At 55.2% G+C, this 24,653-nt stretch overlaps 1 protein-coding gene across 1 annotated transcript in view; it reads right to left on the bottom strand.

Moving 5' to 3' along the window:
• Nucleotides 1–4,049: 4,049 nt before the first annotated feature.
• The window catches only part of LOC122208785, a 35,265-nt gene continuing 14,661 nt past the window's right edge, over nucleotides 4,050–24,653 (bottom strand). The window contains 11 exon segments of the mRNA XM_042920223.1: nucleotides 4,050–4,786; nucleotides 4,789–6,482; nucleotides 9,828–9,954; nucleotides 12,591–12,675; nucleotides 13,868–14,025; nucleotides 19,241–19,404; nucleotides 19,584–19,720; nucleotides 20,263–20,481; nucleotides 20,978–21,953; nucleotides 22,173–22,247; nucleotides 22,447–22,558. Coding sequence (XP_042776157.1) covers nucleotides 4,616–4,786; nucleotides 4,789–6,482; nucleotides 9,828–9,954; nucleotides 12,591–12,675; nucleotides 13,868–14,025; nucleotides 19,241–19,404; nucleotides 19,584–19,720; nucleotides 20,263–20,481; nucleotides 20,978–21,953; nucleotides 22,173–22,247; nucleotides 22,447–22,558 — 3,918 coding nt within the window. The 3' untranslated portion in view covers nucleotides 4,050–4,615.

Below are 24,653 nucleotides of genomic sequence, written 5' to 3' on the forward strand. Positions count from 1 at the left end.
GTTCCAAGCCCAAATTGTTTCTGCCCTGAGATCAGCCATTCCTCTAGTTCCAAAGAACTGGCTCTTTTTAGTGTGGCTTCTTTGAGACCAAATCTGAGTGGCAGGTGTATTCATTGCTAGTAGGGTATTTTCTGGTGAGCTAGGAACCATAGGCACATAAAATAGACACACAGCTACACACAAAAAGGTATGTGTGCCCGTATGCATGCATATACACATACATATACAGCAATACCTCCATTTTCAATCTACTACTCCCCTATATTTTTATGTCAATAGTGCGAATCCTAAAATCAACACATTTGTTAATATGCTAAGACCTGGGACACCTGAGTGGTTCAGTGGGTTGGGTGTCCAAGTTTGGCTCAGGTCATGATCTTGTGGTTCGTGGGTTCAAACCCCATGTCGGGCTCTATGCTGACAGCTTGGATCCTGCAGCCTGCTTCAGATTCTGTGTCTCCCTCTTTCTGCCCTTCCCCCACTCGCACTCTGTCTCTGTCTCAAAAATAAATAAGCATTAAAATTTTTTTAAAAATTTTTTGATGTTTATTTATTTTTGAGACAGAGAGAGACAGCATGAGCAGAGGAGGGGTAGAGAGAGAGACACACACAGAATCCGAAGCAGGCTCCAGGCTCTGAGCTGTCAGCACAGAGCCCGACATAGGGCTCGAACTCACAAGCTGTGAGATCATTACCTGAGCCGAAGTCGGACACCTAACCGACTGAGCCACCCAGGCACCCCAACATTAAAATTAAAAAAAAAAAATTTTTTTAACGTTTATTTATTTTTGGGACAGAGAGACAGAGCATGAACGGGGGAGGGGCAGAGAGAGAGGGAGACACAGAATCTGAAGCAGGCTCCAGGCTCTGAGCCATCAGCCCAGAGCCCGACGCGGGGCTCGAACTCACGGACCGCGAGATCGTGACCTGAGCTGAAGTTGGACGCTTAACCGACTGAGCCACCCAGGCACCCCTAAAATTTTTTTTAAAAAATGCTAAGTCCTGGGGCACCTGGGTGGCTCGGTTGAGTGTGTGACTCTTGATTTCAGTTCAGGTCATGATCCCAGGGTTGTGAGATTGAGCCCTACAGTGGGCTCTGCACTGAACGTGGAGCCTGCTTAAGATTATCCCTCCCCCCCACCCTCTTCCTTCCTCACAGGTGCTCTCTAAAATATTTTTTAAAACGCCAAGTCCTAAAATACCTCTAAAAATCACTTCAGAATTGCTTTTCTCAAACCACTACAAAAAACAAAACTACTGAAATGATGTCAGGATTTGTTTGCTGTTCCCTTGCCATCACCATCCTGAGCAAGACATAGTGGAACACACAAATGGGTGATTTATTCTACAGAAAGACACAAATATGGCCAGATGTTCCCACTGTTTATCTCAGAGGAAGCTGGGTTAGTTCAGGCTTTAGGGGCTTTGGATCTGTGTGAGGGTTTCCCACCCAAAGGGGTGGCCCATTGAGAAAGGTGCAGCAATCGGGAAACACAAGAAGGTGGCCTTGGTCTCTCCAATGGAGTTGGGAGGGCTGGAAAGTGTATAGATCATGGAGCCCTGAGCCAGGACTCAGAATGGACATAAGACACCTGGAGAGCTAGGGAGAGCCCGAGGTGCACGGGCACTAAGAATGGAATGGAGTTCATGGCTAACTTCCACAGGGTGGCTGAGGATGAATGGTCAAAGGGTTAGGGAAAGGTAAATCCCATAAATGGAAAACTGGCCAGATGGGAATAAATTTCAATGGCAAGAAGATGCTTAAATGCCTTCTGTTACAGATTGAATTGCACCCCCCCACCCCAAATTTATACACTTAAGTCCTAACCCTCAGTGTGACTGTATTTGGGGATAGGGCCTACAGGGAGATAATTAGGGTTAAATGAGGTCATAAACATCGGGCCCTCATCCCACAGGACTGATCTCGTAAGAAGGAGGCAGCAGCAATTTCTCTTTCATCACATGTGTGCAGAAGAAAGGCCATGGAACACTACCATCTTGTTTTGCTCACAGATTCAGCGGATCAGTAATTCGGAAAGGGCACAGCAGGGATGGCTTGTCTTTGCTTCACCATGTGTGAGACCTCGGCTGGGAACTTGAAGTCTGAGGTACCTTGAAAACTGTGGGGTTTGAGTCACCCTTGCACGCCTGATGCAGCTGGGAAGCTTGTGGGCTAGGACTGCTCACTGGAGCCCATACATGGAGCTTACCTGGCGTGGACATCCTGACCACACGGTGGCCTCCTGGTGGTGGGAACGTGTTTTTTTTTTCTTAATGTTTATGTATTTTTGAGAGATAGAGACAAAGCACCAGTTGGGGAGGGGCAGAGAAAGAGGCAGGCGCAGAATCCAGAGCGGGCTCCAGCCTCTGAGCTGTCAGCGCAGAGCCCGACGTGGGGCTGGAACTCGTGAACCACGAGATCATGACCTGAGCCAAAGTCAGATGCTTAACTGACTGAGCCACCCAGGCACCCCAGTTGGGACTTCTTACACGGGGCATCTCAGGATTCCAAGCACACGTGTCCCTGTGAGCAAGGTGTAAACTGCATGGCCTCTTCCGGACCCGTGTTCACCCCGTTCGTTTTCCCTTGTTGGTCTCCAACTTTTGTGTCAATAATTGAGACAGATCAGCAACTATCCAAGTAAGTTGGGCCCTCTAGTCAGGAGTGCACTCACCCCCGAAGTTTTTCTGACACTCTGGGTGTAACTTCTGTAACTTCTGTCACTGCTGTGGCACTGCTAGGGAGGGAGCCTTTTCGTTCCCGGAGGTAGGGCAGAAGTGGCACTGTGTGAGCACCTCCTATGGTTCCTACTGCTGTGCTGTATTTCCTTTTGTATCCTTGTGGGGGCAGGTGAGCAGGAGCTGAGTGCGATGGCAGGAGCTCGCATGACTCAGTTTGTCAGGGACCTGGCATTTTCAGAGGGCTGCTGAAGAGTGTGTGGTTGGGGTCCATTTTTACTGAACTGCATTGGAATAGAGGAGCCTTAACATGTTTCCAAATGTAATGAATGTTCTGTTAAGAATTATATTCCTAGAGAGTCTGAACTATGCGCAATTGGCATGACGTATTTTCTACACTGGATTCAGGGGTAGGAACCTGGTTTCCTTGAGAACAAGAAGCTACCTACACAAGGATAGAAGCACAGGGAAAGGAGGATATGTGTAATAATGGGAGGGGGACAAAATAGCTGCCCAGGGACCGAAGCTGAGCTGTCCTGTCCAGGATAGCCACTGGCCAGCTACGTGTGGCAGATGAGCATGTGAAAGGAGGCCACAGCCAAATGAGATGTCCTGCAGATGTAAAAGAAACTGGATTTGGAAGTTATAGTTAGTATACAAAAAGCAAACAAAACATCTCATTAGTGGTTTTTCATACTGATGTGTTGAAATGGTAACATTTGGGATATGTAAGGACAGATATTAATTTCACCTGTTGCTTGCTTTTTATTTATTTTTTAAATGTATTTATTTATTTTGAGAGAAAGAGGGCATGCGTGGGGGAGGGACAGAGAGAGAATCCTAAGTAGGCTCTGTGCTGTCGGCCCAGAGCCCGATGTGGGGCTCGATCCCACCAACTGTGAGACCGTGAACTGAGCCGAAACCAGAGTCAGACACTCAACCGACTGAGCCACCCAGGCACCCTTCTTCTTGCTTTTTAAATAGGACTATTACAATATTTAAATTTACCAATGTGGCTTGCATTTTTACTGGAGACTGCTGTTTTCTTAAGTGGCTTTTAAGTGACTATGACATTCCAAAAACAAAAACAAAAAACTTTAAAAGAGAAGAGGCATTCCACAAGCATAGTGAGGACTATTGGAAGACTATTTAAAATACGCTCCCCCAAGGGAGAAATTTCAAGTTAACTGGAAGCTTATATCCCAGCATTGTGATTGGAAAATCAAGCCGACTGATATAACCCTGATGGCTGGTGACCAAATCCAGCCAATGTAACTTAAATATGGGCTCTAATGAGGATGGCAAGTCACCATTCCAAGTGTCATGGTTGTCAGAGAGGCTGCTGTTAGTGAATTCAGGACGCAGTTTAATACTATGGACCTTCAAGATATATTTTACAAAAAACAAAAGCTTTTTAAAAAACACTGGGAAAGGGACTCAATGAAAAACAGTCAAGAGAAGATTAACTTGTACATTTCTCAAGAGAGAGAAACCTTGCAAAACATAAGGTTCCAATGTGGAGGTGCTGTTGTTCAGAAGATGGTGGCTTAACAAAGGAAAAAAAATCTTCCTTTTTGTGAATCTTCAACATGTGTTTCTAATGCCTGTGAGTCACCTGTAGAGAAATTCATAGTCGCCTTGCACCATTCATAAGCACCCCAAAGAACGTAATGTGCAATAATGATAGATTCTGCGTGTGGTTCCTGCATATGAAAAGCATTTGTTGGGTTTCTCACCACTTTGCAAACCTCTGGTTTGGAATAGTGTGAATCCTTGGACAGAAGCCATCCCCAGATCCACTACATTCCCCCACGCCCCCCATTTTTCTCTTTTGTGGGTTCTCTGATGTAGCATTAGCGGTCACTCATGACTGAAGGTCCTCAACTCCACACTTCCTACCACTGTTTGGACGGGCCGATATCCGGGGACGGATGACCTAGAGCTCGGTATTCCCACGATCATTTCCGTCATTCCTCTCTAAGGGTGCGGGAAGGCTTGCTTGTGCATATATTTGTATTGTTTCCGTTAGGAATGAGGGGGCCAAGTTTGGTAAGGGATGAGCTATGACTTCAGGCTTTTCCAGGTCCGAGCAAATGTGAGGCGGGCCTACCCAGTATGAGTTCTCTGGTGCTTGGTGAGGGACGAGCTGTGTGTGAAGGCCTTCCCGCAGTCCCTGCACTCATATGGCTTCTCTCCCGTGTGGATCCGCCGGTGCTGCGTGAGGTGGGTGCTCTGCCTGAACGATTTCCCACAGTCCTGACACTCGTAGGGCTTCTCCCCGGTGTGTGTGCGCTCGTGCTGGCTGAGCGACGAGCTGTGACTGAAGGATTTTCCGCACTCATTGCAGCCGTAGGGCTTTTCCTTGGTGTGGATCCTCTGGTGTTCCACGAGAAGGGAGCTCTGGCTGAAGGCCCTGCCGCACGCGTTACACTCGTACGGCTTCTCGCCCGTGTGCGTCCTCTGGTGCTGCACGAGCGGGGCCAGCTGGCTGAAGGCCCGGCCGCACTCGCGGCACTCGTAGGGCTTCTCGCCCGTGTGGATGCGCTGGTGCTTGGTCAGGGACGAGCTGTGGCCGAAGGCCTTGCCGCAGTCGCCGCACTCGTACGGCCTCTCCCCGGTGTGGACCCTCTGGTGCTGGGTGAGGTGCGTGCTCTGGCGGAAGGCCTTGCCGCACTGGCCGCACTCGTACGGCTTCTCCCCGGTGTGCGTGCGCTCGTGCTGGCTGAGGGACGAGCTGTGGCTGAAGGTCTTCCCGCACTCGTTGCAGCCGTAGGGCCGCTCGCCCGTGTGGATCCTGCGGTGCTCGGTGAGCAGCGTGCTCTGGCTGAAGGCCTTGCCGCAGTCGCCGCACTCGTACGGCCGCTCGCCCGTGTGCGTCCTCTGGTGCTGCACGAGCGGTGTGATCTGCGTGAAGGCCTTGCCGCACTCCAGGCACTCGTAGGGCTTCTCGCCCGTGTGGATGCGCTGGTGCTTGGTCAGGGACGAGCTGTGGCCGAAGGCCTTGCCGCAGTCCCCGCAGCGGTACGGCCTCTCCCCGGTGTGGACCCGCACGTGCTGGCTGAGGTGGATGCTCTGGCGGAAGGCCTTGCCGCACTCGCCGCACTCGTACGGCTTCTCCCCGGTGTGCGTGCGCTCGTGCTGGCTGAAGGACGAGCGGAAGCTGAAGGCCTTGCCGCACTCGCCGCACTCGTACGGCTTCTCGCCCGTGTGGGTCCTCTGGTGCTGGACCAGCGGGGCGATCTGGTTGAAGGTCTTCCCACACTGGGGGCACCGGTAAGGTTTCTCGCCGGTGTGGATCCTCTGGTGTTTGGTGAGCGCCGAGCTGTTTCGGAAGCCTTTCCCGCATTCGGGACACTCGTAAGGCCTCTCTCCCGTGTGCGTTCGGTGGTGCTCGAGGAGTGCCGAGCTGTGACCGAAGGCCTTGCCGCACGCCTGACACTCGTAGGGCTTCGCTTTTGCGTGTGTTTTCTGCTCGGCGTGGAGCCCTGGGTCTGGCTTCCCCCTCCCGCCGCGCGTCCCCGGCACGTGGAGGCCTTGCCTTTCTGGAGTCATCGGCTGAGTTGGGAAGCGGGGGCTCAGACTGAAGTTTCTCCCAAACCCATCCCCCTGCTGCTGCTGCTGCTGCATGGGTGTCTTCACCACATGGCTCTCTCGACTCTGTCCGCGGCAGCCCTCTGCATCGTCACCCTCTGAGTACCACAGACTATCCCACAGGAACCTTTCTGCCAGGGCACTGGTACGTATTCCTTCAGTGATGTCTTGAGTTGGGGTGGACACTTTGGTTTGGGGTCTGGTTTCCAAATCTGGAAGAAAAAAAACCCCGGAAATGTTCCTTAATTTCTGTTTGGGGGGAAGGGTTTGGGTTGGGTGGGTGGATGGATGGAAGGATAAAACTGATGGTTTTGGGGGAGCCTCAGTCAGTTGTGTCCGACTTCGGCTCAGGTCATGATCTCACGGCCGGTGAGTTTGAGCCCGCCTGGGGCTCTGTGCTGACAGCTCAGAGCCTGGAGCCTGCTTCAGATTCTGTGTCTCCCTCTCTCTCTGCCCCTACCCCGCTCATGCTCTGTCTCTCTCTCTCAAAAAAAAAAAAAAACAAAAACGCACATTAAAAAAAACCTGATGGTTTTGAAAGGCTCAAGGCACAAGTGACTTTAACCATTTAAAAATACAGTTTTGCAAATCAGGGAAGGAATGCAAGCAGGAGAGGAAGCTCTGAGAGCGGTCAGAGGTCGGGTAGCTGGCACAGGGGCCTGAGTGGGGCTTGCAAGGGGAACACAGAGAACGAGGCAGGGAGGCAATGCGAGGCAGACAGAGGGCATCCAGGAAGCTGTGGACAGACGCTCCAGGCTGGAAGGAGCGGAGCGCTGGCCAGGCCGCAGCGAAAGCAGCCTCCCGTGGCACCAGGTGGCAACGGAGGAAGAGCCGTCTCCCAGGTGAAGGACCACCCGGCCCAGCTCTCCCACTGACAAGGTCCGCTTTCTGCCTGGCGGTCTCTGGCTGCTGTTCCACCTGCCCCTGATGTGAAGAAACGCATCAGCTCCCCCAGACTGGAGGCCGCTGAGAGGCGCATCGCCGGAGGATGGCTAAATGACCGAGCTGTCTGGGAGGACTTGGATCTGGTCTGCTGGGTCCCTCTCACCATCTGAGAGTTCCCGGAGGGCAGGCCTTCTGTCCACCTGGGTCACCCCTGCACCCACGCCTTCAGCTGAGGCCAGCAGACACGGGGGACGAACAAACAAACGTACCCCGCCCCGCTCCTTGCTGGCAGGACTTCCTGCCCCGGTACCCAGCCCCTTCTGCACGCCGAGCCCTCGCGCACGCCGCCCCCACCCCAACACCGGACTGGCCCGAAGGTGCGATATGGGCACTGTGCCCATTTAGGTTATGCTCCAGTGAGGTGTTGAGGGAGAAAAAAAAGAGGGGCCAAGCCAGGTGTGGCTGGCAAAATAGAGGCTCCCAAAGATCTCTGTGTTCTAATTCCTGGAACCGGTGAGGAACGGAGGCTGCTAACCCTTGCACATTAGCTAGTCCTCTGAGATTACCCCAGGTGGTCCCAAGGCAACCACGAGGGTTCTGGAATGTGCGAGAAAGGCAGGAAGGCCAGGGCCAGAGGGACATAAGACCTGAGGGCCGTGCTCAGTTGAGAGACGGACGAGGCCATGCTCAGCTGGGAGACGGACGGACAAGGAATGTGAGCACCTCTGGAAGCTGGAAAGTGAAAGGAGCTGGGTTCTCTGCAGGCCCCACGGGAGGAGTGCTGCCCTGCTGACACCTGGAATGTAGCACAGAGATGCCCACTTCGGACTTCTGACCTCTAGACTGTAAGATAATGTGCGTTGCTTTAAGCCATGAGGTTTGTGGCAATTTGTTAGAGGAGCCATACGAAGCTAATATTCTAGGTAAGGGCTGGTTACCCCTTTTGCCGGGGAGACTCTGTCCTGACCCCCTCCCACACGCCGGCCATTCTTTCTGGGCCCTGGCGATGGGCCGTTGCTTAAACAGGGTCAGGGCCTGACACCAGGGGAGACTGCCTGCCAGTGGGCAGGATAGCCTCACTGCCCAAAGAGTCGGTATCGGTCTCAGGAGCTGGATAAGGTGTATGAAGAGCAGAGCCCCACAGGCACATGGAAAAGCCCAGACTGGATCCATGGGCCCACGGATACATGAGTCATAAATGCTTCTGTGGTTTAAACTGCTGAGGCCGCCGAGTTTGTTACGCATTAAGAGTAGGCTGCTGCCCACCCTGGTGCCTTTGCACTTGCTGTTCCTGCTGCCCAGAACTCTGTCCTCCCAGCTTGTTTCATGGCTGCACTGTTCTCATGACTCAGGCTTCAGCCACATGTCGCCTCATCTCTGCTCAGGTCCTCCCCACAACCCTGGCCTCTGCCTCATGACCTCCTTCACTTCCTCAGCACTCATCATGTGCCGTGAGCATCTTGTGCAGTTATTGCTTTACCTATCGTGTGCCCCTTCCCTCACCAAGAACGTAAATTCAGTGAAGATGAGGGCTTGGTCTCAGCCACAGCAGAACAGGTGCTTGGTGCACATTTACTAAAAGACTGAGTAGTGGGGCGCCTGGGTGGTTCAGTCAGTTAAGCGTCCGACTTTGGCTCAGGTCATGATCTAGTGGTCTGTGAGTTTGGGCCCCGCGTCGGGCTCTGTGCGGACTGCTCAGAGCCTGGAGCCTGCTTTGGAGTCTGTGTCTCCCTCTCTCTCTGCCCCCTTCCCCACTCACACTCTGTCTCTGTTTCTCTCTCAAAAATAAACATAAAAAAAAATTTAAAACAACTGAACAGTCAATTTGCTCTGAAGAATGTGAGAGCAGACATGGAGAGTGCCCGGGGCGTGACTGGGGCCCTCCCAGCCCTGCAAGGCTCTCCCCTCACTGCGCACACGCCTCTGGGAACCCCGTCGCCTACCGCTCATGGTTCCTCCTGCTCCAGCAGGGAGACAACATCCAGCTTCGGGAGCCAGCGTCTTGCCCAAGGGGAGACCCGCAGAGTACACATTTGTGTTCCCCGCCCCTTCCCGCCCCTCCATCCGCTCCACCTTCAGTCTTCCTAGACCCAATCGGATGCAGGTCCCAGAGGCCACAGTTGTAGCCCCCTTAGGACCCCCACCCCTGGCTGTGGGAGGATGTGTGACCCAGCCCGGGGCCAATCAGGCTCTGCTGCTTCTCCTGCCCGCCCTGGCAACAGTGACCAGTGTGGAGGGGACCTGGCCACCACACCAAGACAACCCAGGGGCCTTCCATGGGTGCCCAGGACACAGGCCTGGTCTTTTCCGCTGGTCTCAGACATGGAAGAGGCACCTGGGCAGCTCTCTTCTTACCATCAGAGGGGCCCACCTGCAAATGGAGGCAGAGGGAGGTAGAGGGAGGAGGTGGGGAGGGAGGGGGCTCCTGACAGCACCACAGGAAGACTCAGGTAGGTCTACCTTGGCACCCACTCTTCCCCTCTTACCCCATGATTTTCTGCTTCTAGCATTTTCAGTGGGATCTGCAACATGCAACCAAACATCGGGTCTCTAAAGCCCAAAACTCATTCTAGGTGTTTGCTTTTATGGCCTAGAACTATCCCAACTTTTGACCCAGAAGAACCAGAATCTGTGCTGGGGGCAGACCAGCGGGGGCTCGAGTGTAGCCTTACCCACGGAGACCAGGAGCCTGAAGGTCTCCAGCATCACATCGCGGTACAGGGTCCTCTGGGCGGGCTCCAGCTGCCCCCACTCCTCCTGGGTGAAGTCCACAACCACGTCCTCAAAGGTCACTTGCTCCTGAAACATCACACGCAAATGTCCTCACCCAGGCCAAGCCCGGCGATAGCTGCTACCGTGAGCAGTTGGTGAACAGAGACATGAGCCAGGCTGATTTTTCTCAGGTCTGAGGATTTGGGCCAGGTTTTCCCGTGGGACTGGGGGGTTCTGCTGGAGGAAAGGGGGTCTGAGGAGAGAAGAGGACATAACCCAGTCGTGCAGACACAGGATCCCCGAGATGCCATAATGGTGGTGACTGAGAGAGGGGTATGAAGGAGCCCCGGGGGGGGGGGGTGCTGAAAGCCTCCCACGCATCAACCAGAATGTCCACTAGTGTCCATACCTGTAGTCACCAAGCTGCACGCTCCTGTAAATCTACACTGTGCATTAACCATAGCTGAATACAAAGTGGGGCTGGGAAGACAGAAAACGGCCAATGCGGTGATGGGAACAAGCAAATGAACCGGATGTGGGGTCTCCAGTGACAGGACCCCTGGAGACTGTTTCCTACTCTTTAATTTTGGACCTTTGAACACTGGGGTAAAAACACGATCCTCAAGGAGAAAGGCTGATGGTGGGTTCTGGGGGTGTGGGGCAGTTCTGGGGGCATTTCCCATCATGATCACACCTGCACGGGTTTTCTGAAATTCCCACACAAGGCCAGTTTCTTCCACGACTGGATGGAGAATTGATGACTTTCTTGAAGGGACGTGAGGGTCAGGGGCAGACATCCTCCACAAAGGTAGCTTCCATCTCACCAAATCACGTGCTATGGATGGCCGGGGAGCAGAGGAAAAGTCCAGGGCCTTCGCGTATCACTGCCCCATGTGAGGGGGGTGAGGGACACAGGGTGCCCAAATACTGGATCCTGGCCCACCTGGCAGCATCTGTCTCTGCTAAAGCTTCTCTTCCCAAAGGAAGGGAGCTGTGGGGCATGAACTAGGCATCTGGGGTGGGGGGTGGCACTGTCAAGACCTGGCCCTGCACCCAGACGATAGGGCTTCAAACTCCAACCCCAGGTACATCCTTTAATGTTTACTTATTTTTGAGAGAGAGCGCAAAAGACAGAGTGTGAGCGGGGGAGGGGCAGAGAGAGAGGGAGACACAGAATCCGAAGCAGGCTCCAGGCTCCGAGCTGTCAGCACAGAGCCCGACATGGGGCTTGAAACCACGAACCGCGAGATCATGACCTGAGCCAAAGTTGGACACTCAATCGACTGAGCTACCCAGGCGCCCCTCAGGTATATCTTTTAAAGTGCTCAGTGCCTTCCTGCCTTCATCCGTAAGTTGGTGAGGACATCCTGAGAGGGCTGTTGGAAGGAGTGAAGGAATTGACATGATGCATTTACCCCAGGCCTGGCACACAGTGTGTGAGCCACCATGCAGACAGGCATGCCGGAAGACTTGGAAGTTTTAATTTTCTTTTGCCAATTTCCCTATTTCCCCCACATTTTCCAGACTCAGTAGGTCTCAGTGGTTATCTGCAGAGACTTACTGAATACAGGGTCACTGTTCTGGGCACCACAGATGCCATGGAAACGAGACACGCGCCTGGCCTCATGGTACCTGTGTGCTAGCTGCAGGGTCAGGGAGCTGGCCAAAACTCAAATCCCAGGAGGGGTTAGTGCTCCAGTGAAAATGGGAGGGGCGCTTCTGGGGCAGCCGTGCAGATGTCTCCAAGGGCCACGAAGGCAGCAAGACACGTGCTGAGCACTGGAGGCCCCACTGGGGGCAGGGGGTCTGAGGCCGGGCTCAGCCACTCCCAGCAGCGGGGCCTCAGGGTTGTGACTTGTGTCCGTGCCTGTTTCCTCACTGCCACCTCATGGGGCTGATGTCGGGGTAGAATAGGGTGAAATGTGTCCAGCGCTGACCACAGGGTTTGGCACCTTTACTGTTCCACCCGTTCACTGAGTGCCTACTGTGCGCTGGGCCTTTGCGTGTGACAAAAATGGTCAGAACTGCTTCCCAAGGCCCTAGGCCCCATACAGGAGGCCTAGGAGACTCTGTTCGCCGTCTTCCCATTACCTGTGTGTGCCTGCCCTTCATGGAAATGCTTGGCGTGGTTCCACCTCTAGGCCTTTGCTCATGCTGTTCCCCTGCCTGGAACATGATTCCTGTGGGCCTTGACCTCACTGCCCCTTCCCCTGCAGGTCTCTGTTTGGGGGCCACTTCACAGGGAGGCCTTCTGGGCTATGCTGGTTAATGCCTGGTGCCCAGCCCATCTTCTTCTGGACCTCATTTCTCTGCACGTCACTTGGCACATTTACGTTCCTCACAGGGACTGTGACCCCATGGGGATGGTGAAGATTTGCTCCTCTTGTCTGTTCTTGCACCTGCAATTTCTAGAACAGGGCCTGGGAGGCACCTAGTCCATGGCAGGTGCTAAATAACTGTTGCCTAAGGGACTGGATGGAGATAGTGAGTTGAGAAAGTGCCAGACACATCAGTGGGATGGATGCTGTCTGCCAGAGTAGAACGGGGCAGTTGAGGGACTCAGGGAGATCCCCTCTGAGGCGGTGAGGTGTGAGAACCTCAAGAGGATGACTCTGGACAAAGCACATTCCTGGCAGGGGGCAGAGTAAGGGCGAAGGCCCTGAGAGCAGAATGAGTCTGGCAGGACCTGAGAGGCCTGAGTGTGAGGGTGGTGGTGTACTCACCGGGGCCCCGGCAGTGAGGAGCCCAGCAGTCATTCCCTCCTCCTCTGGCCTCTTCCAGGAACAGCCAGCTCCTCTGCAGGCGGTTCTGGGGAGAGAAGGGAGGCAAGAGACCGGGCAAGTGCCTGTGGTGGCCAGAAACCCCACACCCTGGCATGTGCGTGTGGGAAGGAGGGGCTGTGGCTGTGGGAGCCTGGAGCCCTGCACCCGGGCCAAACCCAACAGTAGTGAAACCTCAGCTTGGCATTTTCCCGGCACCTACTGTGTGCCCAGGGCTATTCCAGGCGTTGTTGACAGATGACCTCGAATTTTCCTACTTCACTTCACAAATAGGAAAAGTGAGGGCCACGGCGGGCAAGGAGCACACCCCCAGTTGCCCAATAGGGTGATGACTATTCCTGTTACCATGACAGAAAGCTAGACAGTTATGGGGTCTTTGGGCATTGTGTGCCTCAGTTTTCCTCTCCCATAAAATGGGAGTGGTGACCTAACAGAGGTTATAGGAATTAATGTGTGGAACGGGCTGAACATGGAGCCTGGCAGGCAGCAGGATGCACAAGTGAACACAAGAAGTATACACTACTGGTGCTGGAAAGAAAGCCTCTTGCTTCAGTGAGCATCTACTTTGCTCGACATGCAGGCCCTGTTGATGGTGGTTCACAAACTCATCTCTGGCTCAGTGCCCCAAATGAAACTCAGGCCAAAGGCAGTATGCATTTCCCTGGTCTCTCTGAACCTTTCCTTCATGACTCTGATTCTGTCTCATCCCACTTGTGCCCTGTGGTCTTCACAGCAGTTTCCAAGATGGCAGTTATCTTGTTCAGTGATGTGTTGATGGGGTTCTTATCATCTCCCTGACTCCCTGACTCCCCTGGAGACTCTGGGGGTCGAGACAATGTTGCGGGCTCTTGGATATAGGCTAGGACCTCGCCCTTAGAGCATCTAAACATGTGCTCGCTGAATTAATAAAGGAGACTGGATGGTCCCTACCTTGAAGTCAGTGCTCAATAAGATTTTAATATAAGGAGTCTGTTTTCTGGGTCCCAGGCGGCTGGGATTAAAGTCTTATGCTTTTGGTCTCCCTCATCATCATCATCCTGAGAAGCCCCTCAGCAAGGTGAAGCTCCAGAGGTGACAGTGGGGCCTCAGCCTTCCCCACCCTCCGAACCCCGAACATCCCACCCAAGCAAGGGAGGGATGCAGGCCAGGTTGGCTCCAGTCTCTGAAGGATCGGGCCCGCTAGGATCTCTGATTGTTACCCCGAAGCCGGAGGGTCCCACCTCTTTTGCCAAAGCCAGGTCCCCACCCTGGCCCCAACTCCTCCTCTCGGACCCGGAGACACCCCCACCCCCACCCCCAAACCGGGCCCCGCCCACTCGGTCCCGCCCCCACCGCCCCCGAAGCGACCCGCCCCGGGCCCAAAGCAGGAAAAGGGACTCTACGCAGACGCACGCGGTAAGACCCCTGGATGCCCTCCCGTCTCGGCCTCCTCCGTTCCAGCGACCCCAGTCCCACTTACCAGCCGGACCGCAAGACAAAGGCCGCAGCCGCCACCAGCAGGGTCTGCGCCTGCGCAGGCGGACGCCCAACTACATCTCCCAGAGGGTGGCGCGCGCACTTCCGGTCGTTTCCTTGCTCGGCCGGCCTCCTCCCTGGGCCCTGGCTGCTGAGCTCGGAGTCCGAGTTCGGCCGCGCGGACCCCGCCGGCCTTAGTCTCGCCTCCCTGCCCCAAAGCTCTCCTACGCCGTATTCCCTTGTCTGGTGGCCGGACAAATGCCACGGCCGCCGTTGGCCGGGACTGCGCCTGCGCAGGCGGGCGCTGAACTACAACTCCCAGAGGGCCACGGGCAGGTTCCGTGCGCTTCTGCCCCACCCGTCGTCGCGCGGGACCGGACCCGAGTTCTAGTTTCGACGCCCGTACTTATGGCGCCCTCACGAGTGTCCACTCCGTGCGGGCTGTGTCGTGAGCCCCGCGAACGTCGCCCCCGCACTCTTACAGCGGGGACTGGCCCGGGACTAGTTTAGACAGAGTGGTCAGGGGGGTCGGGGATGCTGAGCAAAGGCTGCGGGAAGAGCCTGGGGAGCAGTCTCCGGACCGGGGGCACAGCCGCGCTAAGGCCGCGGCGGAGAGGCCAGTGAGGAGGCATTGTGAGCGTCCAGGTGAGTCCCCTCGGAGTAGCGACACACTGCTTTCATATTGGAAATTGTGCCGTAAACTTTATTGTTGTAAAACCAACCGGTGTTTCCAAAAATAAACAAAATGCAAGACAACAATGACACACACACACACACAAAACGGAAACATCCACTAAGATGCCAAACACAGGAGCCGTTTACATTTTGCCACACCGACTCAGCTTTGCAGTACTTAGTACAGGGTTCTAGGAAACATCACGTGGTGCACATGTTTTTAAATTGCTTCACGTCATTGTCAAATGTGTGCATTTGAACAGCAGCATAATATTCAAAGCCCATGTGCCCTCGCTGACCGAATTTGTCATTTGCTGAACATTGACCAAGGCCTGCCAGGCGCTGAGCCCCGGGTACAGCAGCGCACAGTGGACTAGGTGCCAGTGGACAAGATGTGCACACTCGCCATTCCCCACTCAAGCCAGACTTACTTTCACTGATGAACATTGACCGTCCCTGGAGCAGTGAGTGGAAAGAATCTAACCAAGGCTGAGCGATGTGCACTTGCCTTTTTAAGAAAGGCTGATTTATTCAAGTCAGGGTTTGCATGCTGAATTTGAAGCGAAGAACAAGTTTTAAGGGCGTTTTTTTCTTTGAAAGAACTCTGACTCTGAAAACAGCAGAGAAGACAGTAAGAATTCTCATGTTAGGGAAGAACCTAGCTGGGTACATTTTTTACACACAAAGACACTTGAAAAGATTAGGCTGATTCTCAACATGAATGAAAGACCTTACATTTCATAAGCCCTAAAACTGGTTGTTACAAAAAAAAAAAAATATATAATGGATGGCTCAAAATCAGAATGCACTGATGTAAACAAGGCAAAGACAAGCTTATTGGCTTTTCTTTAAAGTGTCTTGTACATTCAAAGACTATAAAAGGCCCACATTTGTGATTGTCATACTGAAAGCCCACCTGCTCTTCTCTCTACTACAGTTTGAAGGCTTTAAAATATACATAAGATGTCAATTATCAGTTCCCTCACCTGCAAACCCAAATTCAAAGAGATACTTATTTTTTTTTCTTTTTTCTTCCACAAAATATGTACTCTACTCCCCCCCCCCGCCCCGCCTTCCTTTTACTGGCTCAAAAGGTATGTATGTGTACACACTCCCATTATGAAATCTTTTTCTCAAAAAGGTCTGGGCAGAGTCCTGGTGATGAGCTGGTGATGCTGCCACACAGACTTGCCTGCTCACGGGGACATACCCCAGCCCTAATACTGAGCCGCGTTGCTCTACGTACCTCCCTTGGGACTTGACCCTGTTACCTTCCTCTAGCCTTCTAATCCTTGTTTTTTTCCAACCAACTTTCACAAACTCAAATGCCTGCAGGGGCTGGGCTCTGTTTGAAGGGATGGATGCTGATGGTCTCAGCCAAGTGGTGCCACGTGGACAGGTAAGCCGAGTGTCGCAGGTCTGAACTTCTCAAAAGAAGCCAAAAATTTGGATCTCTGTGTGAAATCTCTTGATTCACAGGGTATTCAAAGAGTTTTAAAACACTGTCCATTAAGCAGGATGATCTGAAGGCTAGCTCTGTGATGCTCTCACCACTCCAGACCGTGTTGGTAACCAGTGGCTGGGTACCACTCAGGCCAGTCTTGACTTCCTCTAACCTCAGGGTCGCCTTCACCTGGCTGTGACAGGACCCTACCAGAAGCAGGTGCATTAGAAATCAGTGTGGCTTTCAAGGAATTCTATAATCATTATGGATAGCACAACTTCATTACACTCTAATTTTGTTAAATTGTTTGACATATACATTTAAATATATTACAGCGTTTATCCTTGTGGATATATTTCATCCTTTAAACAAAAAGTCATTTTGGGAGCCTCAGAACCTAGCAGTGCCCAGGCCTCTTCTCCTCCCAGAGGTCCTGGCTTCAGTGGGAAGGAGGGTGGTCTGTTTTCCTCTGGTTCCCTGGAGCGTGAGATGATGAGGATTTGCGCTGCATCACAGCACCCAGTGCCTGGCCCAGCAGATGCTCTGTGACAAGAGCTGGAGGACAGACGAGCCTGGGAAGCGTCCTAGTGGGCACGTGTTGGGGTCTTGCAGGGGACGCTGGCAGAGGAAGGCACAGGGTGAGCCAAGCATGCAAGGAGTGAGGAGAAAGAGAAGAGAGGGGCCAGTGCTCTATCTCACTACAGCTTGAGCAGCATCTTGGGACTAGGCAGGCCGGGCAATTAACTCAGTTTGGCGGCTTTGGTGAATCGGGATTCGGAGGAGTGACTCTCCAGGCCCAGGGCCCTGGGCCACATCCTTGCCCCTGTCAGCCAAGGCAGAGGGTGTTGAGGGGAGCCTTCCATGGTGCTGCCAGCTCCCCTCCTCAGAGGTCCAGGTAAGGCTTCCTTGGCTGATTACTGCAGCCCTGCGGTGGGGTCTTGGCAGCGGCTGCAGCTCACATACTCGTTTGGTTACCAGTCACCCATTCTCACTCACGAAGGGCTGCTCTGGGCCAGTGCTGGTAAAATGCTGCAGTGAAGACTTTTCTAAGCAGAGGAGGCATCCCTCGAGGAGGTGAGGAGGCCCAGCATAGGAGTCATTGTGGAGACAAGCAGGAACTGAGTGGGCACAGGAGGCCAGCCTCCACCACCCCCGTGCCAAGAGCTACTGACGTGGGAAGAGATTCGAGGGAACTGGTCTGCTGGGCTTTATGTCATCTCAGCGTGTCTGTTTCAGAAGGATCTTGCTGGCTGTGGGTATTGGATGGGATGGAGGGGAGTGGACTGGAGGCAGAGTTCGCCTAGACACAGCTGCAGTCATCCAAAGATGGAGAAAAGACGATAGAAGAGAGAGAGGGAGGAGGGCACAGTTCAGTGCAGAGGAGAAACTGGAACAGGGCAAGCCTGGGGCCTTGGAGGGTGGAGAGACGGCATAGGGGAGGCTGTTGGTTTTCTTTCGCACTAGGGTTCTTTGGACAAGCTCAGGTGGAGGACTGAGGGACACCAGGCAGATGTCACTGGAGGGCAGTTGGTCCGTGGGGTGCCGAGGCAGACATCTTCGGAGAATTCACGCAAGGATGGCTGGGGGTGGGGGGCATGGCAGTTAGGGGTCTGACTGATGCCTTGCTGGCAGCAGCCCCCACTCTCTCCTGCAATCCTGCTCCATCCCAGAGAGCTATGAACATGCCTCTGACTTAGGGGGATCGGAATGGAAACTGCATTGGAATAAACTCCTGGTCACCAACCAGTGGGGACACTGGATAATCCTGTCCATCGTGTGTGCTGTACCTGAAGACTCAGGCTGACTGTGGGGTCAAGACCCTCTCCCCCACCTTGCCACCTGAGCTTCGAAGAAGAAACTCCGCCTCAGCAGGATGAGAAAGAAGGTGCTTGGGAAGGGAGCTGAAGCTCACAAGAAATTAAGGCATGGAGTAGAGCCGGAAGCCCTCAGTGAGGATAAGCCAGGATGCTGTAGCGAGGCAAGAACAAGGTCCGGAGGCCCAGCTAGAGAGAGCTCCAAGAAGGCAAGTGCAGCAAATAGCGTGAAGGCAGCAGAGGGACCTGCATGGCCCGGGAAGGTGCCAGGGGACACAGGCTATGGATGGGTGCAGGAAGGAGGCAGCTTGGTCGAGAAGCAGCAGAGGGCTGGGCGGGGCAGGTCCAGAAGAGTTTTCCAGTTGAAAGGCGACTTATGGATGATTAAAAGGAGAAGGTCTCTGCTTATGTGGGGTCAGAGTCAATCCAACACTATCCAAGTTAAAAAAAAAAGACACTTGTAAGGCTTTTGTTGGCGTGGGGGCAAGCGGTGCCCAGCGATGAAGGGGTAGGGATGGATGTCAAGCTGAATCCAGATGCACGTGGGCCATCCCCAGCAGTGGTGGGGTGAACTGAGGCACCTGGGTGATCCAACACCTGCTCTGGGGAGATCCAGGGTGACCATAATGCCAGATTTTTATGTGACATCTGTGGTTTGAAAAATGTTTGCATTTATCTTTAAAAAAAAAACCAAAAACACAAAGGTCATTCTGTGAGTCAAACGGAAACGTGTGCAGGTCAGTTTTGGTCAGTCCTAAAAATCCTGCCTAAAATCTTCCAGAAAGCAAGCAGATTAGTAGGTGTCAAGGGCTGAGAGAGGGGAGGTGGGAAGTGACTGCTAGTGGAGGTGGGAAGTGACTGCTAGTGGGTACGGGGAACCCATTTTGGGAGTGATGAAAATGTGCCAGAATACATGGGTTGCACGACCCTATGCATGTACTTAATGCCATCGAATTGTGCATTATGGGTAGTTAAAATGGCACGTTTTAAGTTGTGTGTACTTTATCATAAAAAAAAGAGTGAAAAAGGAAAAGGTGGGCTGGGACAAAAAAAAAAAAGAAGAAGAGGAAAGGGAAAGACCACATAGAAGAGCCCTGCGTTTGTGCCAGGCTCCCAGGGTCTGTGAGGGCAGGAGGTGGCCTTCCCGGGAGTGCAGGAGGGCCGGCAGGTGAAGGGCGCCCCCCGGAAAAGCTCCTGGAACTGGCGCTGGCGAAGCTCCTCTTCTGTCGCCTGCGGAACACAGACGGCGGACTGCCCAGCTGAGCGCGGCGCTGGGGGTCGCTGTCGCCCAAGGAACGCGGCAGGCGTGGCGACACCCAGACAAGCGGCGGGTCCCGGGTCGCCTGCAGGATGAGTCCGCCAGGGGTCGCTGTCGCCCGGGGAACGAGGTGGCGGGGGTGGCTGGTCCCAGGTTGTTCAGCTAGACGAGCCCTTCGGTGGTCGCTGTCATTCGGTTAGGTAAGCGGTAGGCGCGGCGACACCCGGGAGATAAGGTGGGTGTCCTGTCGTCCCACAGGACGAGCCCCCCGGGGGGGGGGTCACTGTCACCTGGGGTAAGCGGCAGGCGCGGCAACACCCAGAGACGCGGCGGGTCCCGGGTGACCTGTAGGACGAGTCCACCGGAGGTCGCTGTTACCCGAGGGATGCGGCGGCGGGGGTGGCAGGTACTGGGTCGCTCCGCTGGACTAGTTCGCAGAGGGTCGTTGTCACCCAGGGTAAGCGGCAGGCGCGGCGACACCCGGGAGACGCGGTGGGTCGCGGGTCGCCCCACAGGACGAGCCCTTCGTGGGTCGCTGTCACTCGGGTTAAGCGGCAGGTGCGGGGACGCCTGGGGGATGCGGTGGGTCCCGGGTCGTCCCGCAGGACGAACACCCGGGGGCCACTGTCACCTGGGGAACGGGGCAGGCGCGGCGACACCCAGAGATGCGGCGGGTCCTGGGTTGCCTGCTGGACGCGTCCGCCAGGGGTCGCTGTCACCCGGGGGACGCGGCGGCGGGGATGGCGGGTCCCAGGTCCCTCCGCTGGACGAGTTCGCAGAGGGTCGCTGTCACCCGGGGTAAGCGGTAGGCGCGGCGACACCCGGGAGACGCGGTGGGTCCCAGGTCACCCCGCAGGACGAACACCCGGGGTCGCTGTCACCCGGGGAACGGGGCAGGCGCGGCGACACCCAGACACGCGGTGGTTCCTGGGTTGCCTGCAGGATGAGTCCGCCAGGGGTCGCTGTCACCCGGGGGACGCGGCGGCGGGGATGGCGGGTCCCAGGTCACTCCGCTGGACGAGTTCGCAGAGGTTCGTTGTCACCCGGGGTAAGCGGCAGGCGCAGCGACACCCGGGAGACGCGGTAGGTTCCGGGTCGCCCCGCAGGACGAGCCCTTCGTGGGTCGCTGTCACTCGGGGTAAGCGGCAGGCGCGGCGACACCCAGAGACGTGGCGTGTCCCGAGTCGCCTGCAGGATGAGTCCGCCAGGGGTCGCTGTCACCCGGGGAACGCGGCGGCGGGGGTGGCGGGTCCCGGGTCGCTCCGCAGGACTAGCCCTTCGGTGATTGCTGTCACTCGGGGTAAGCGGCAGGCGCGCCCGGTTCTGGGGTCGCCCCGCAGTATGTGTCCGCCGAAGGTCGCTGTTACCTGGAGAACGGGGCGGCGGCTCCCGGGTCGCCCCGCAGGACGAGTCCGCCGAAGGTCGCTGTCACTCGGGGTAAGAGGCAGGCGCGGCGACACCCAGAGACGCGGCGGGTCCCGGGTCGCCCCGCAGGACGAGTCCGCGAGGGTCGCTGTCATCCGGGGGACACGGCGGCAGGGAAGCGGGTCCCGGGTCGCCCCGCAGGATGAGCCCACCGAGGGTCGCTGTCACCGGGGAGGGGGGGGACGCGGTGGGTCCCGGGTCGCCCCGCGGGACGAGCCCGCCGGGGGGTCGCTGTCACCCGGGACGCACGTCCGCTCACTGCGTGGCGTGCAGCTTCTGGTGGTCGAGGAGGTGGACCATCCAGGGGAAGGCCTTCCCGCAGACGCCGCACTCGAAGGGCCGCTCGCGACCGGAGGGCTCGCGGCGGCCCGAGGGCTCGCGGCGGCCTGAGGTCTCGCGGCGGCCCGAAGGCTCCCGGCGGCCGGAAGGCTCCCCGCGGGCGGAGGGCTCCCCGAGACCGGAGGGCTCCTCGAGACCGGATGGCTCCCCGCGGCCGGAGGGCTCCCCGAGACCCGAGGGCTCCCCGCGGCCGGAGGGCTCACCGCGCCGGCCTCCATCCGAGTCCTGGGCCTGCCCTGCCGCTTCCTGGGGGTCGGCCTCTCCTGGCTCCTCGCCGCCGCTCCGGCGGGGCCTCTTGGGCAGCGGCTCCAGCAGGTGGATCTTCCGATGCTCCCCCAGGACAGAGGCGTGCAGGAAGGTTTTGCCGCACTCGGGACACGAGAAGGGCCCCTCTTCCAGGTGGCGCTTTTGGTGCTCCATGAAGTGGGTGACCCAGGTGAAGACCTCCCCGCATTCGGCGCACGCGAAGGGCCGCGTCCCTGGAGGGACTGGCGGCGCCGCTGAGCTCCCGGAGGAGGGGGCAACAGCCGGCCGCCCTGACTCTTCGGGGGAGGCTTTGGTGTCTTTCAGTAAGGGCAGGTGGGTGCTGCTGGCATCACGGTCCCCAAGTCCCTTTTGGGGACTACTGCTCTGAGCACTTGGGAGGGTGAGGTCTGCAACCAGGCTGGGCTGAGGGCGCGGGTGCAGGGGCTTCTCTGGAGCAGGCCCTTGGCCCCCAGTGCCCTGAAGCATAGTGTCCCTGGGGGCAGCCCCTGCCTGCCAGGCACTCCCTTCGGCCTGGGGAGTGTCCTGGGCCAGCCTGGGGAGACAGTGCCTGTTTTCCAGGGCTCTGTCCCGGACCTGCCCACAGGGAGGCTCATCCCAGACACTAGGCTTCACAGGCAAGCAGCCCAGGCCTGGGGAGGGTAAGGGAAAAGGGTTGTTAGTGAAGGGACAGAGGCTGGAGGCCACACTGCCTCCCCGCCCCTGCCCCCCAAGGGCTGCAGAGAAGGGCAGGCAGCCAGCTGCTGGTACTCAGTAGAGCTTTCTTGTTCTCCATCTTTCCCTTGCTTAAGATAAAGGGGCACGTGGGGTTGGGGGCAGATCCCACAGCCCCGGGGCCCCCTTGTCCTCACCTGGGCAGGCTGCTGAAGGGACCTCATGCTGCAGCATCCTCAGTCTGTCTGCCTTCATGCTGGGAGGCTGAAGCCCTGGTCAAGGGGTGGAAACGTTTGAGTAGCTGTTGGGGCAGGGGTTGCCAATATCAGTCCCCACTGTTGGTGTGCACAATCTGGAGGAGGTATAGAGTTAATCACCAAAGCTCCCCCCCACCCCCAACACTGCCATCAGCAAAGTCTAACCCTTGCCAGGCCCCAGTCCTCAGGATTGCTGTAGGACCCAAACACTCACCGAGTGAGCCCAGGGTGCAGGATGCCTCGGCCCCCGCCCTGGTGTGGGGACTCCGCTGGGGCTGGGCAGGCTGCAGCCACTCGCCCTCCTGGGGGAGCCCCAGCTCCGATGCCTGGAATGGCAAACACAGTCCCATTCAGCAACTGCCCCATGCCACCCACCGCTTGGAGCAGCCACCAGAGAGCCATCCACCCAGTGCCACTACAGCAGAGGGACAGACACCATTGCCTCCTTTCAAAAATCCAGGAATAGCGAAACTAAAGCCACTGCCTCCCCCCAAAAAAGGTGCCAAAAAAAAAAAAAAAGCCACCAAACCAATAAATAGTAGTTAGTAACAGTTTATTGTGCGTATAGGAATAGTCTGTGAACTGAGAGCTTTCAAATCCAAGATTGATAGGAAGTTTGGAGGCTTATACAGTGAAAGTGAGGAAGGCATTTTAACTTTTTTGGTGACAGTTATTACCTTTGTAATAGGTAATACTGGGGTTTTCCAGTGGCAGGGGTTGACTCAAAGTGATTATCTTACACTGCGTTTAGGAAGATGACCTAAGTTTCTTTAATAACCGCCAGAGGCATTTGCACAAGGTGGCCCAGATTATAATTCACTTGTTTTGCAAAACACACTAAATTAAGTTTCACTTACTGTGGCTTTAAGTGGCTTTGTCTGCTCAGGGAATGTTCAGATCTGGTTTCCTTTTTTATTTAATTTTAACATCCCAAATGCACATTCCCAGAGGGCTGTTACTAGGACATAATTTGAGACACACTCCCCCCCCCCCCACCTTGCAAAATGGAAATACAAGGCTCCTTTGTGATGTGTTCTATGTGTCCAGTTCTATGTCAATGTGACTAGGCTAAGGGATGACCTGATCGCTGGTAAAACATCATTCCTGGTATCTGTGGGGATGTCTCCAGGGAAGACCAGCATTTATACTAGTAGTCTGAGTAAAGGTCATCCTCACCAATGTGGGTGAACATCACCCAATCCTTTGAGGGCCCAAGTTGAACACGAAGGCAGAAGGGTGCCTTTATGCTCTCTGCTTGAGCTGGGACAGCCGCCTTCTGCCCTCAGATATTGGACCCCACCTTGATTATTGGCCTTTGGACTCAGACTGGGACTCCTCTGGTCCTCAGACCTTTGGACTTGAGGTGGAATCCCCACCAGAAGATCAGGGACTTCTTGGCCTCCGTAATCGTGTGAGCCAGTTCCTTATAGTAAATCTCTCTGCACTTGATCTTCGCCAAAAGTCCAAGAAGCAACAGTAAATCTCTCTTTATGTCTATATAAATCCTTCTGGTTTTGTTTCTGTGGAAAACCCTACCTAATACACCCTCACTTGAAAACCATTGACAATTTCATGGCAACAAGGTGGCATTAAGCAGAGTCCTATGTATGGAGTCAGGTCAATATCACTTATGGGGTTCTGAACTGTTCCTCACAGCTGCACTGTCCCTGAGAACAAGCGCCCCCCCCCCCCCCCGCCCCGATGGTGGTGAGCAGCAGTGGGGCTCTAGGTCTCATCTGTCACCAAAGCACTCCTGTCACCCATCCCGCCAATGAGTACACAGATCCCACACAAAGTGATATCAGTGCTTGCCACTGAATAGTGAGAATCTGAAACTTTCATCCAGGCTCTGGCTCCACTTGCTGTATGGCCCTGGGAGCTTTTCCTCTCTGGGTCTCAAAGGGGATATCTGCGCAACTTGCTCAGAGCTAGGCACCTGGCAAGGGCTTTGCAAACTTCCACTGTAGTGGCTGGGTCATTCAGGCTTTGTGGCTAGAGAAAGAGCACAGTGATATCCCTCAATACAAATGAACAATATTCGAGAAAGTGCATTGGGACCAACAAGAAGTGAGAAGCAGGCAGGAGGTCAAGCCCATGTTGGAAAGGCCTGTCTTTGGTTGGTCTCTGCTTTCTGCTTCTCTCAACCTACCCTCCCAGGGTGCTGGAGTGCAGGTGCAGGGTTCTAAGGCTTCCCAGAGGCCCAGACGGGACTGATAGGTGCTGGAGACTCACGGAGGGAGGGAGCTGAGGACAGGGTGCAGTGGGAGGGAATTAAGGTATAAGATTCTTCACTTTCAGGCTGAGAATATATGGATAATGTGTTTGGCTGAATTATTGATTTTCTGTCTCTTGCTAAATACTAGTTTTGATTATAAAACAACATTTATTAAATTCTATAACAGTCACCAGAGAGGCTGCCAT

This window comes from Panthera leo, chromosome E2 (assembly GCF_018350215.1).
Source record: "Panthera leo isolate Ple1 chromosome E2, P.leo_Ple1_pat1.1, whole genome shotgun sequence".
NCBI classification, from domain to species: Eukaryota; Metazoa; Chordata; class Mammalia; order Carnivora; family Felidae; genus Panthera; species Panthera leo.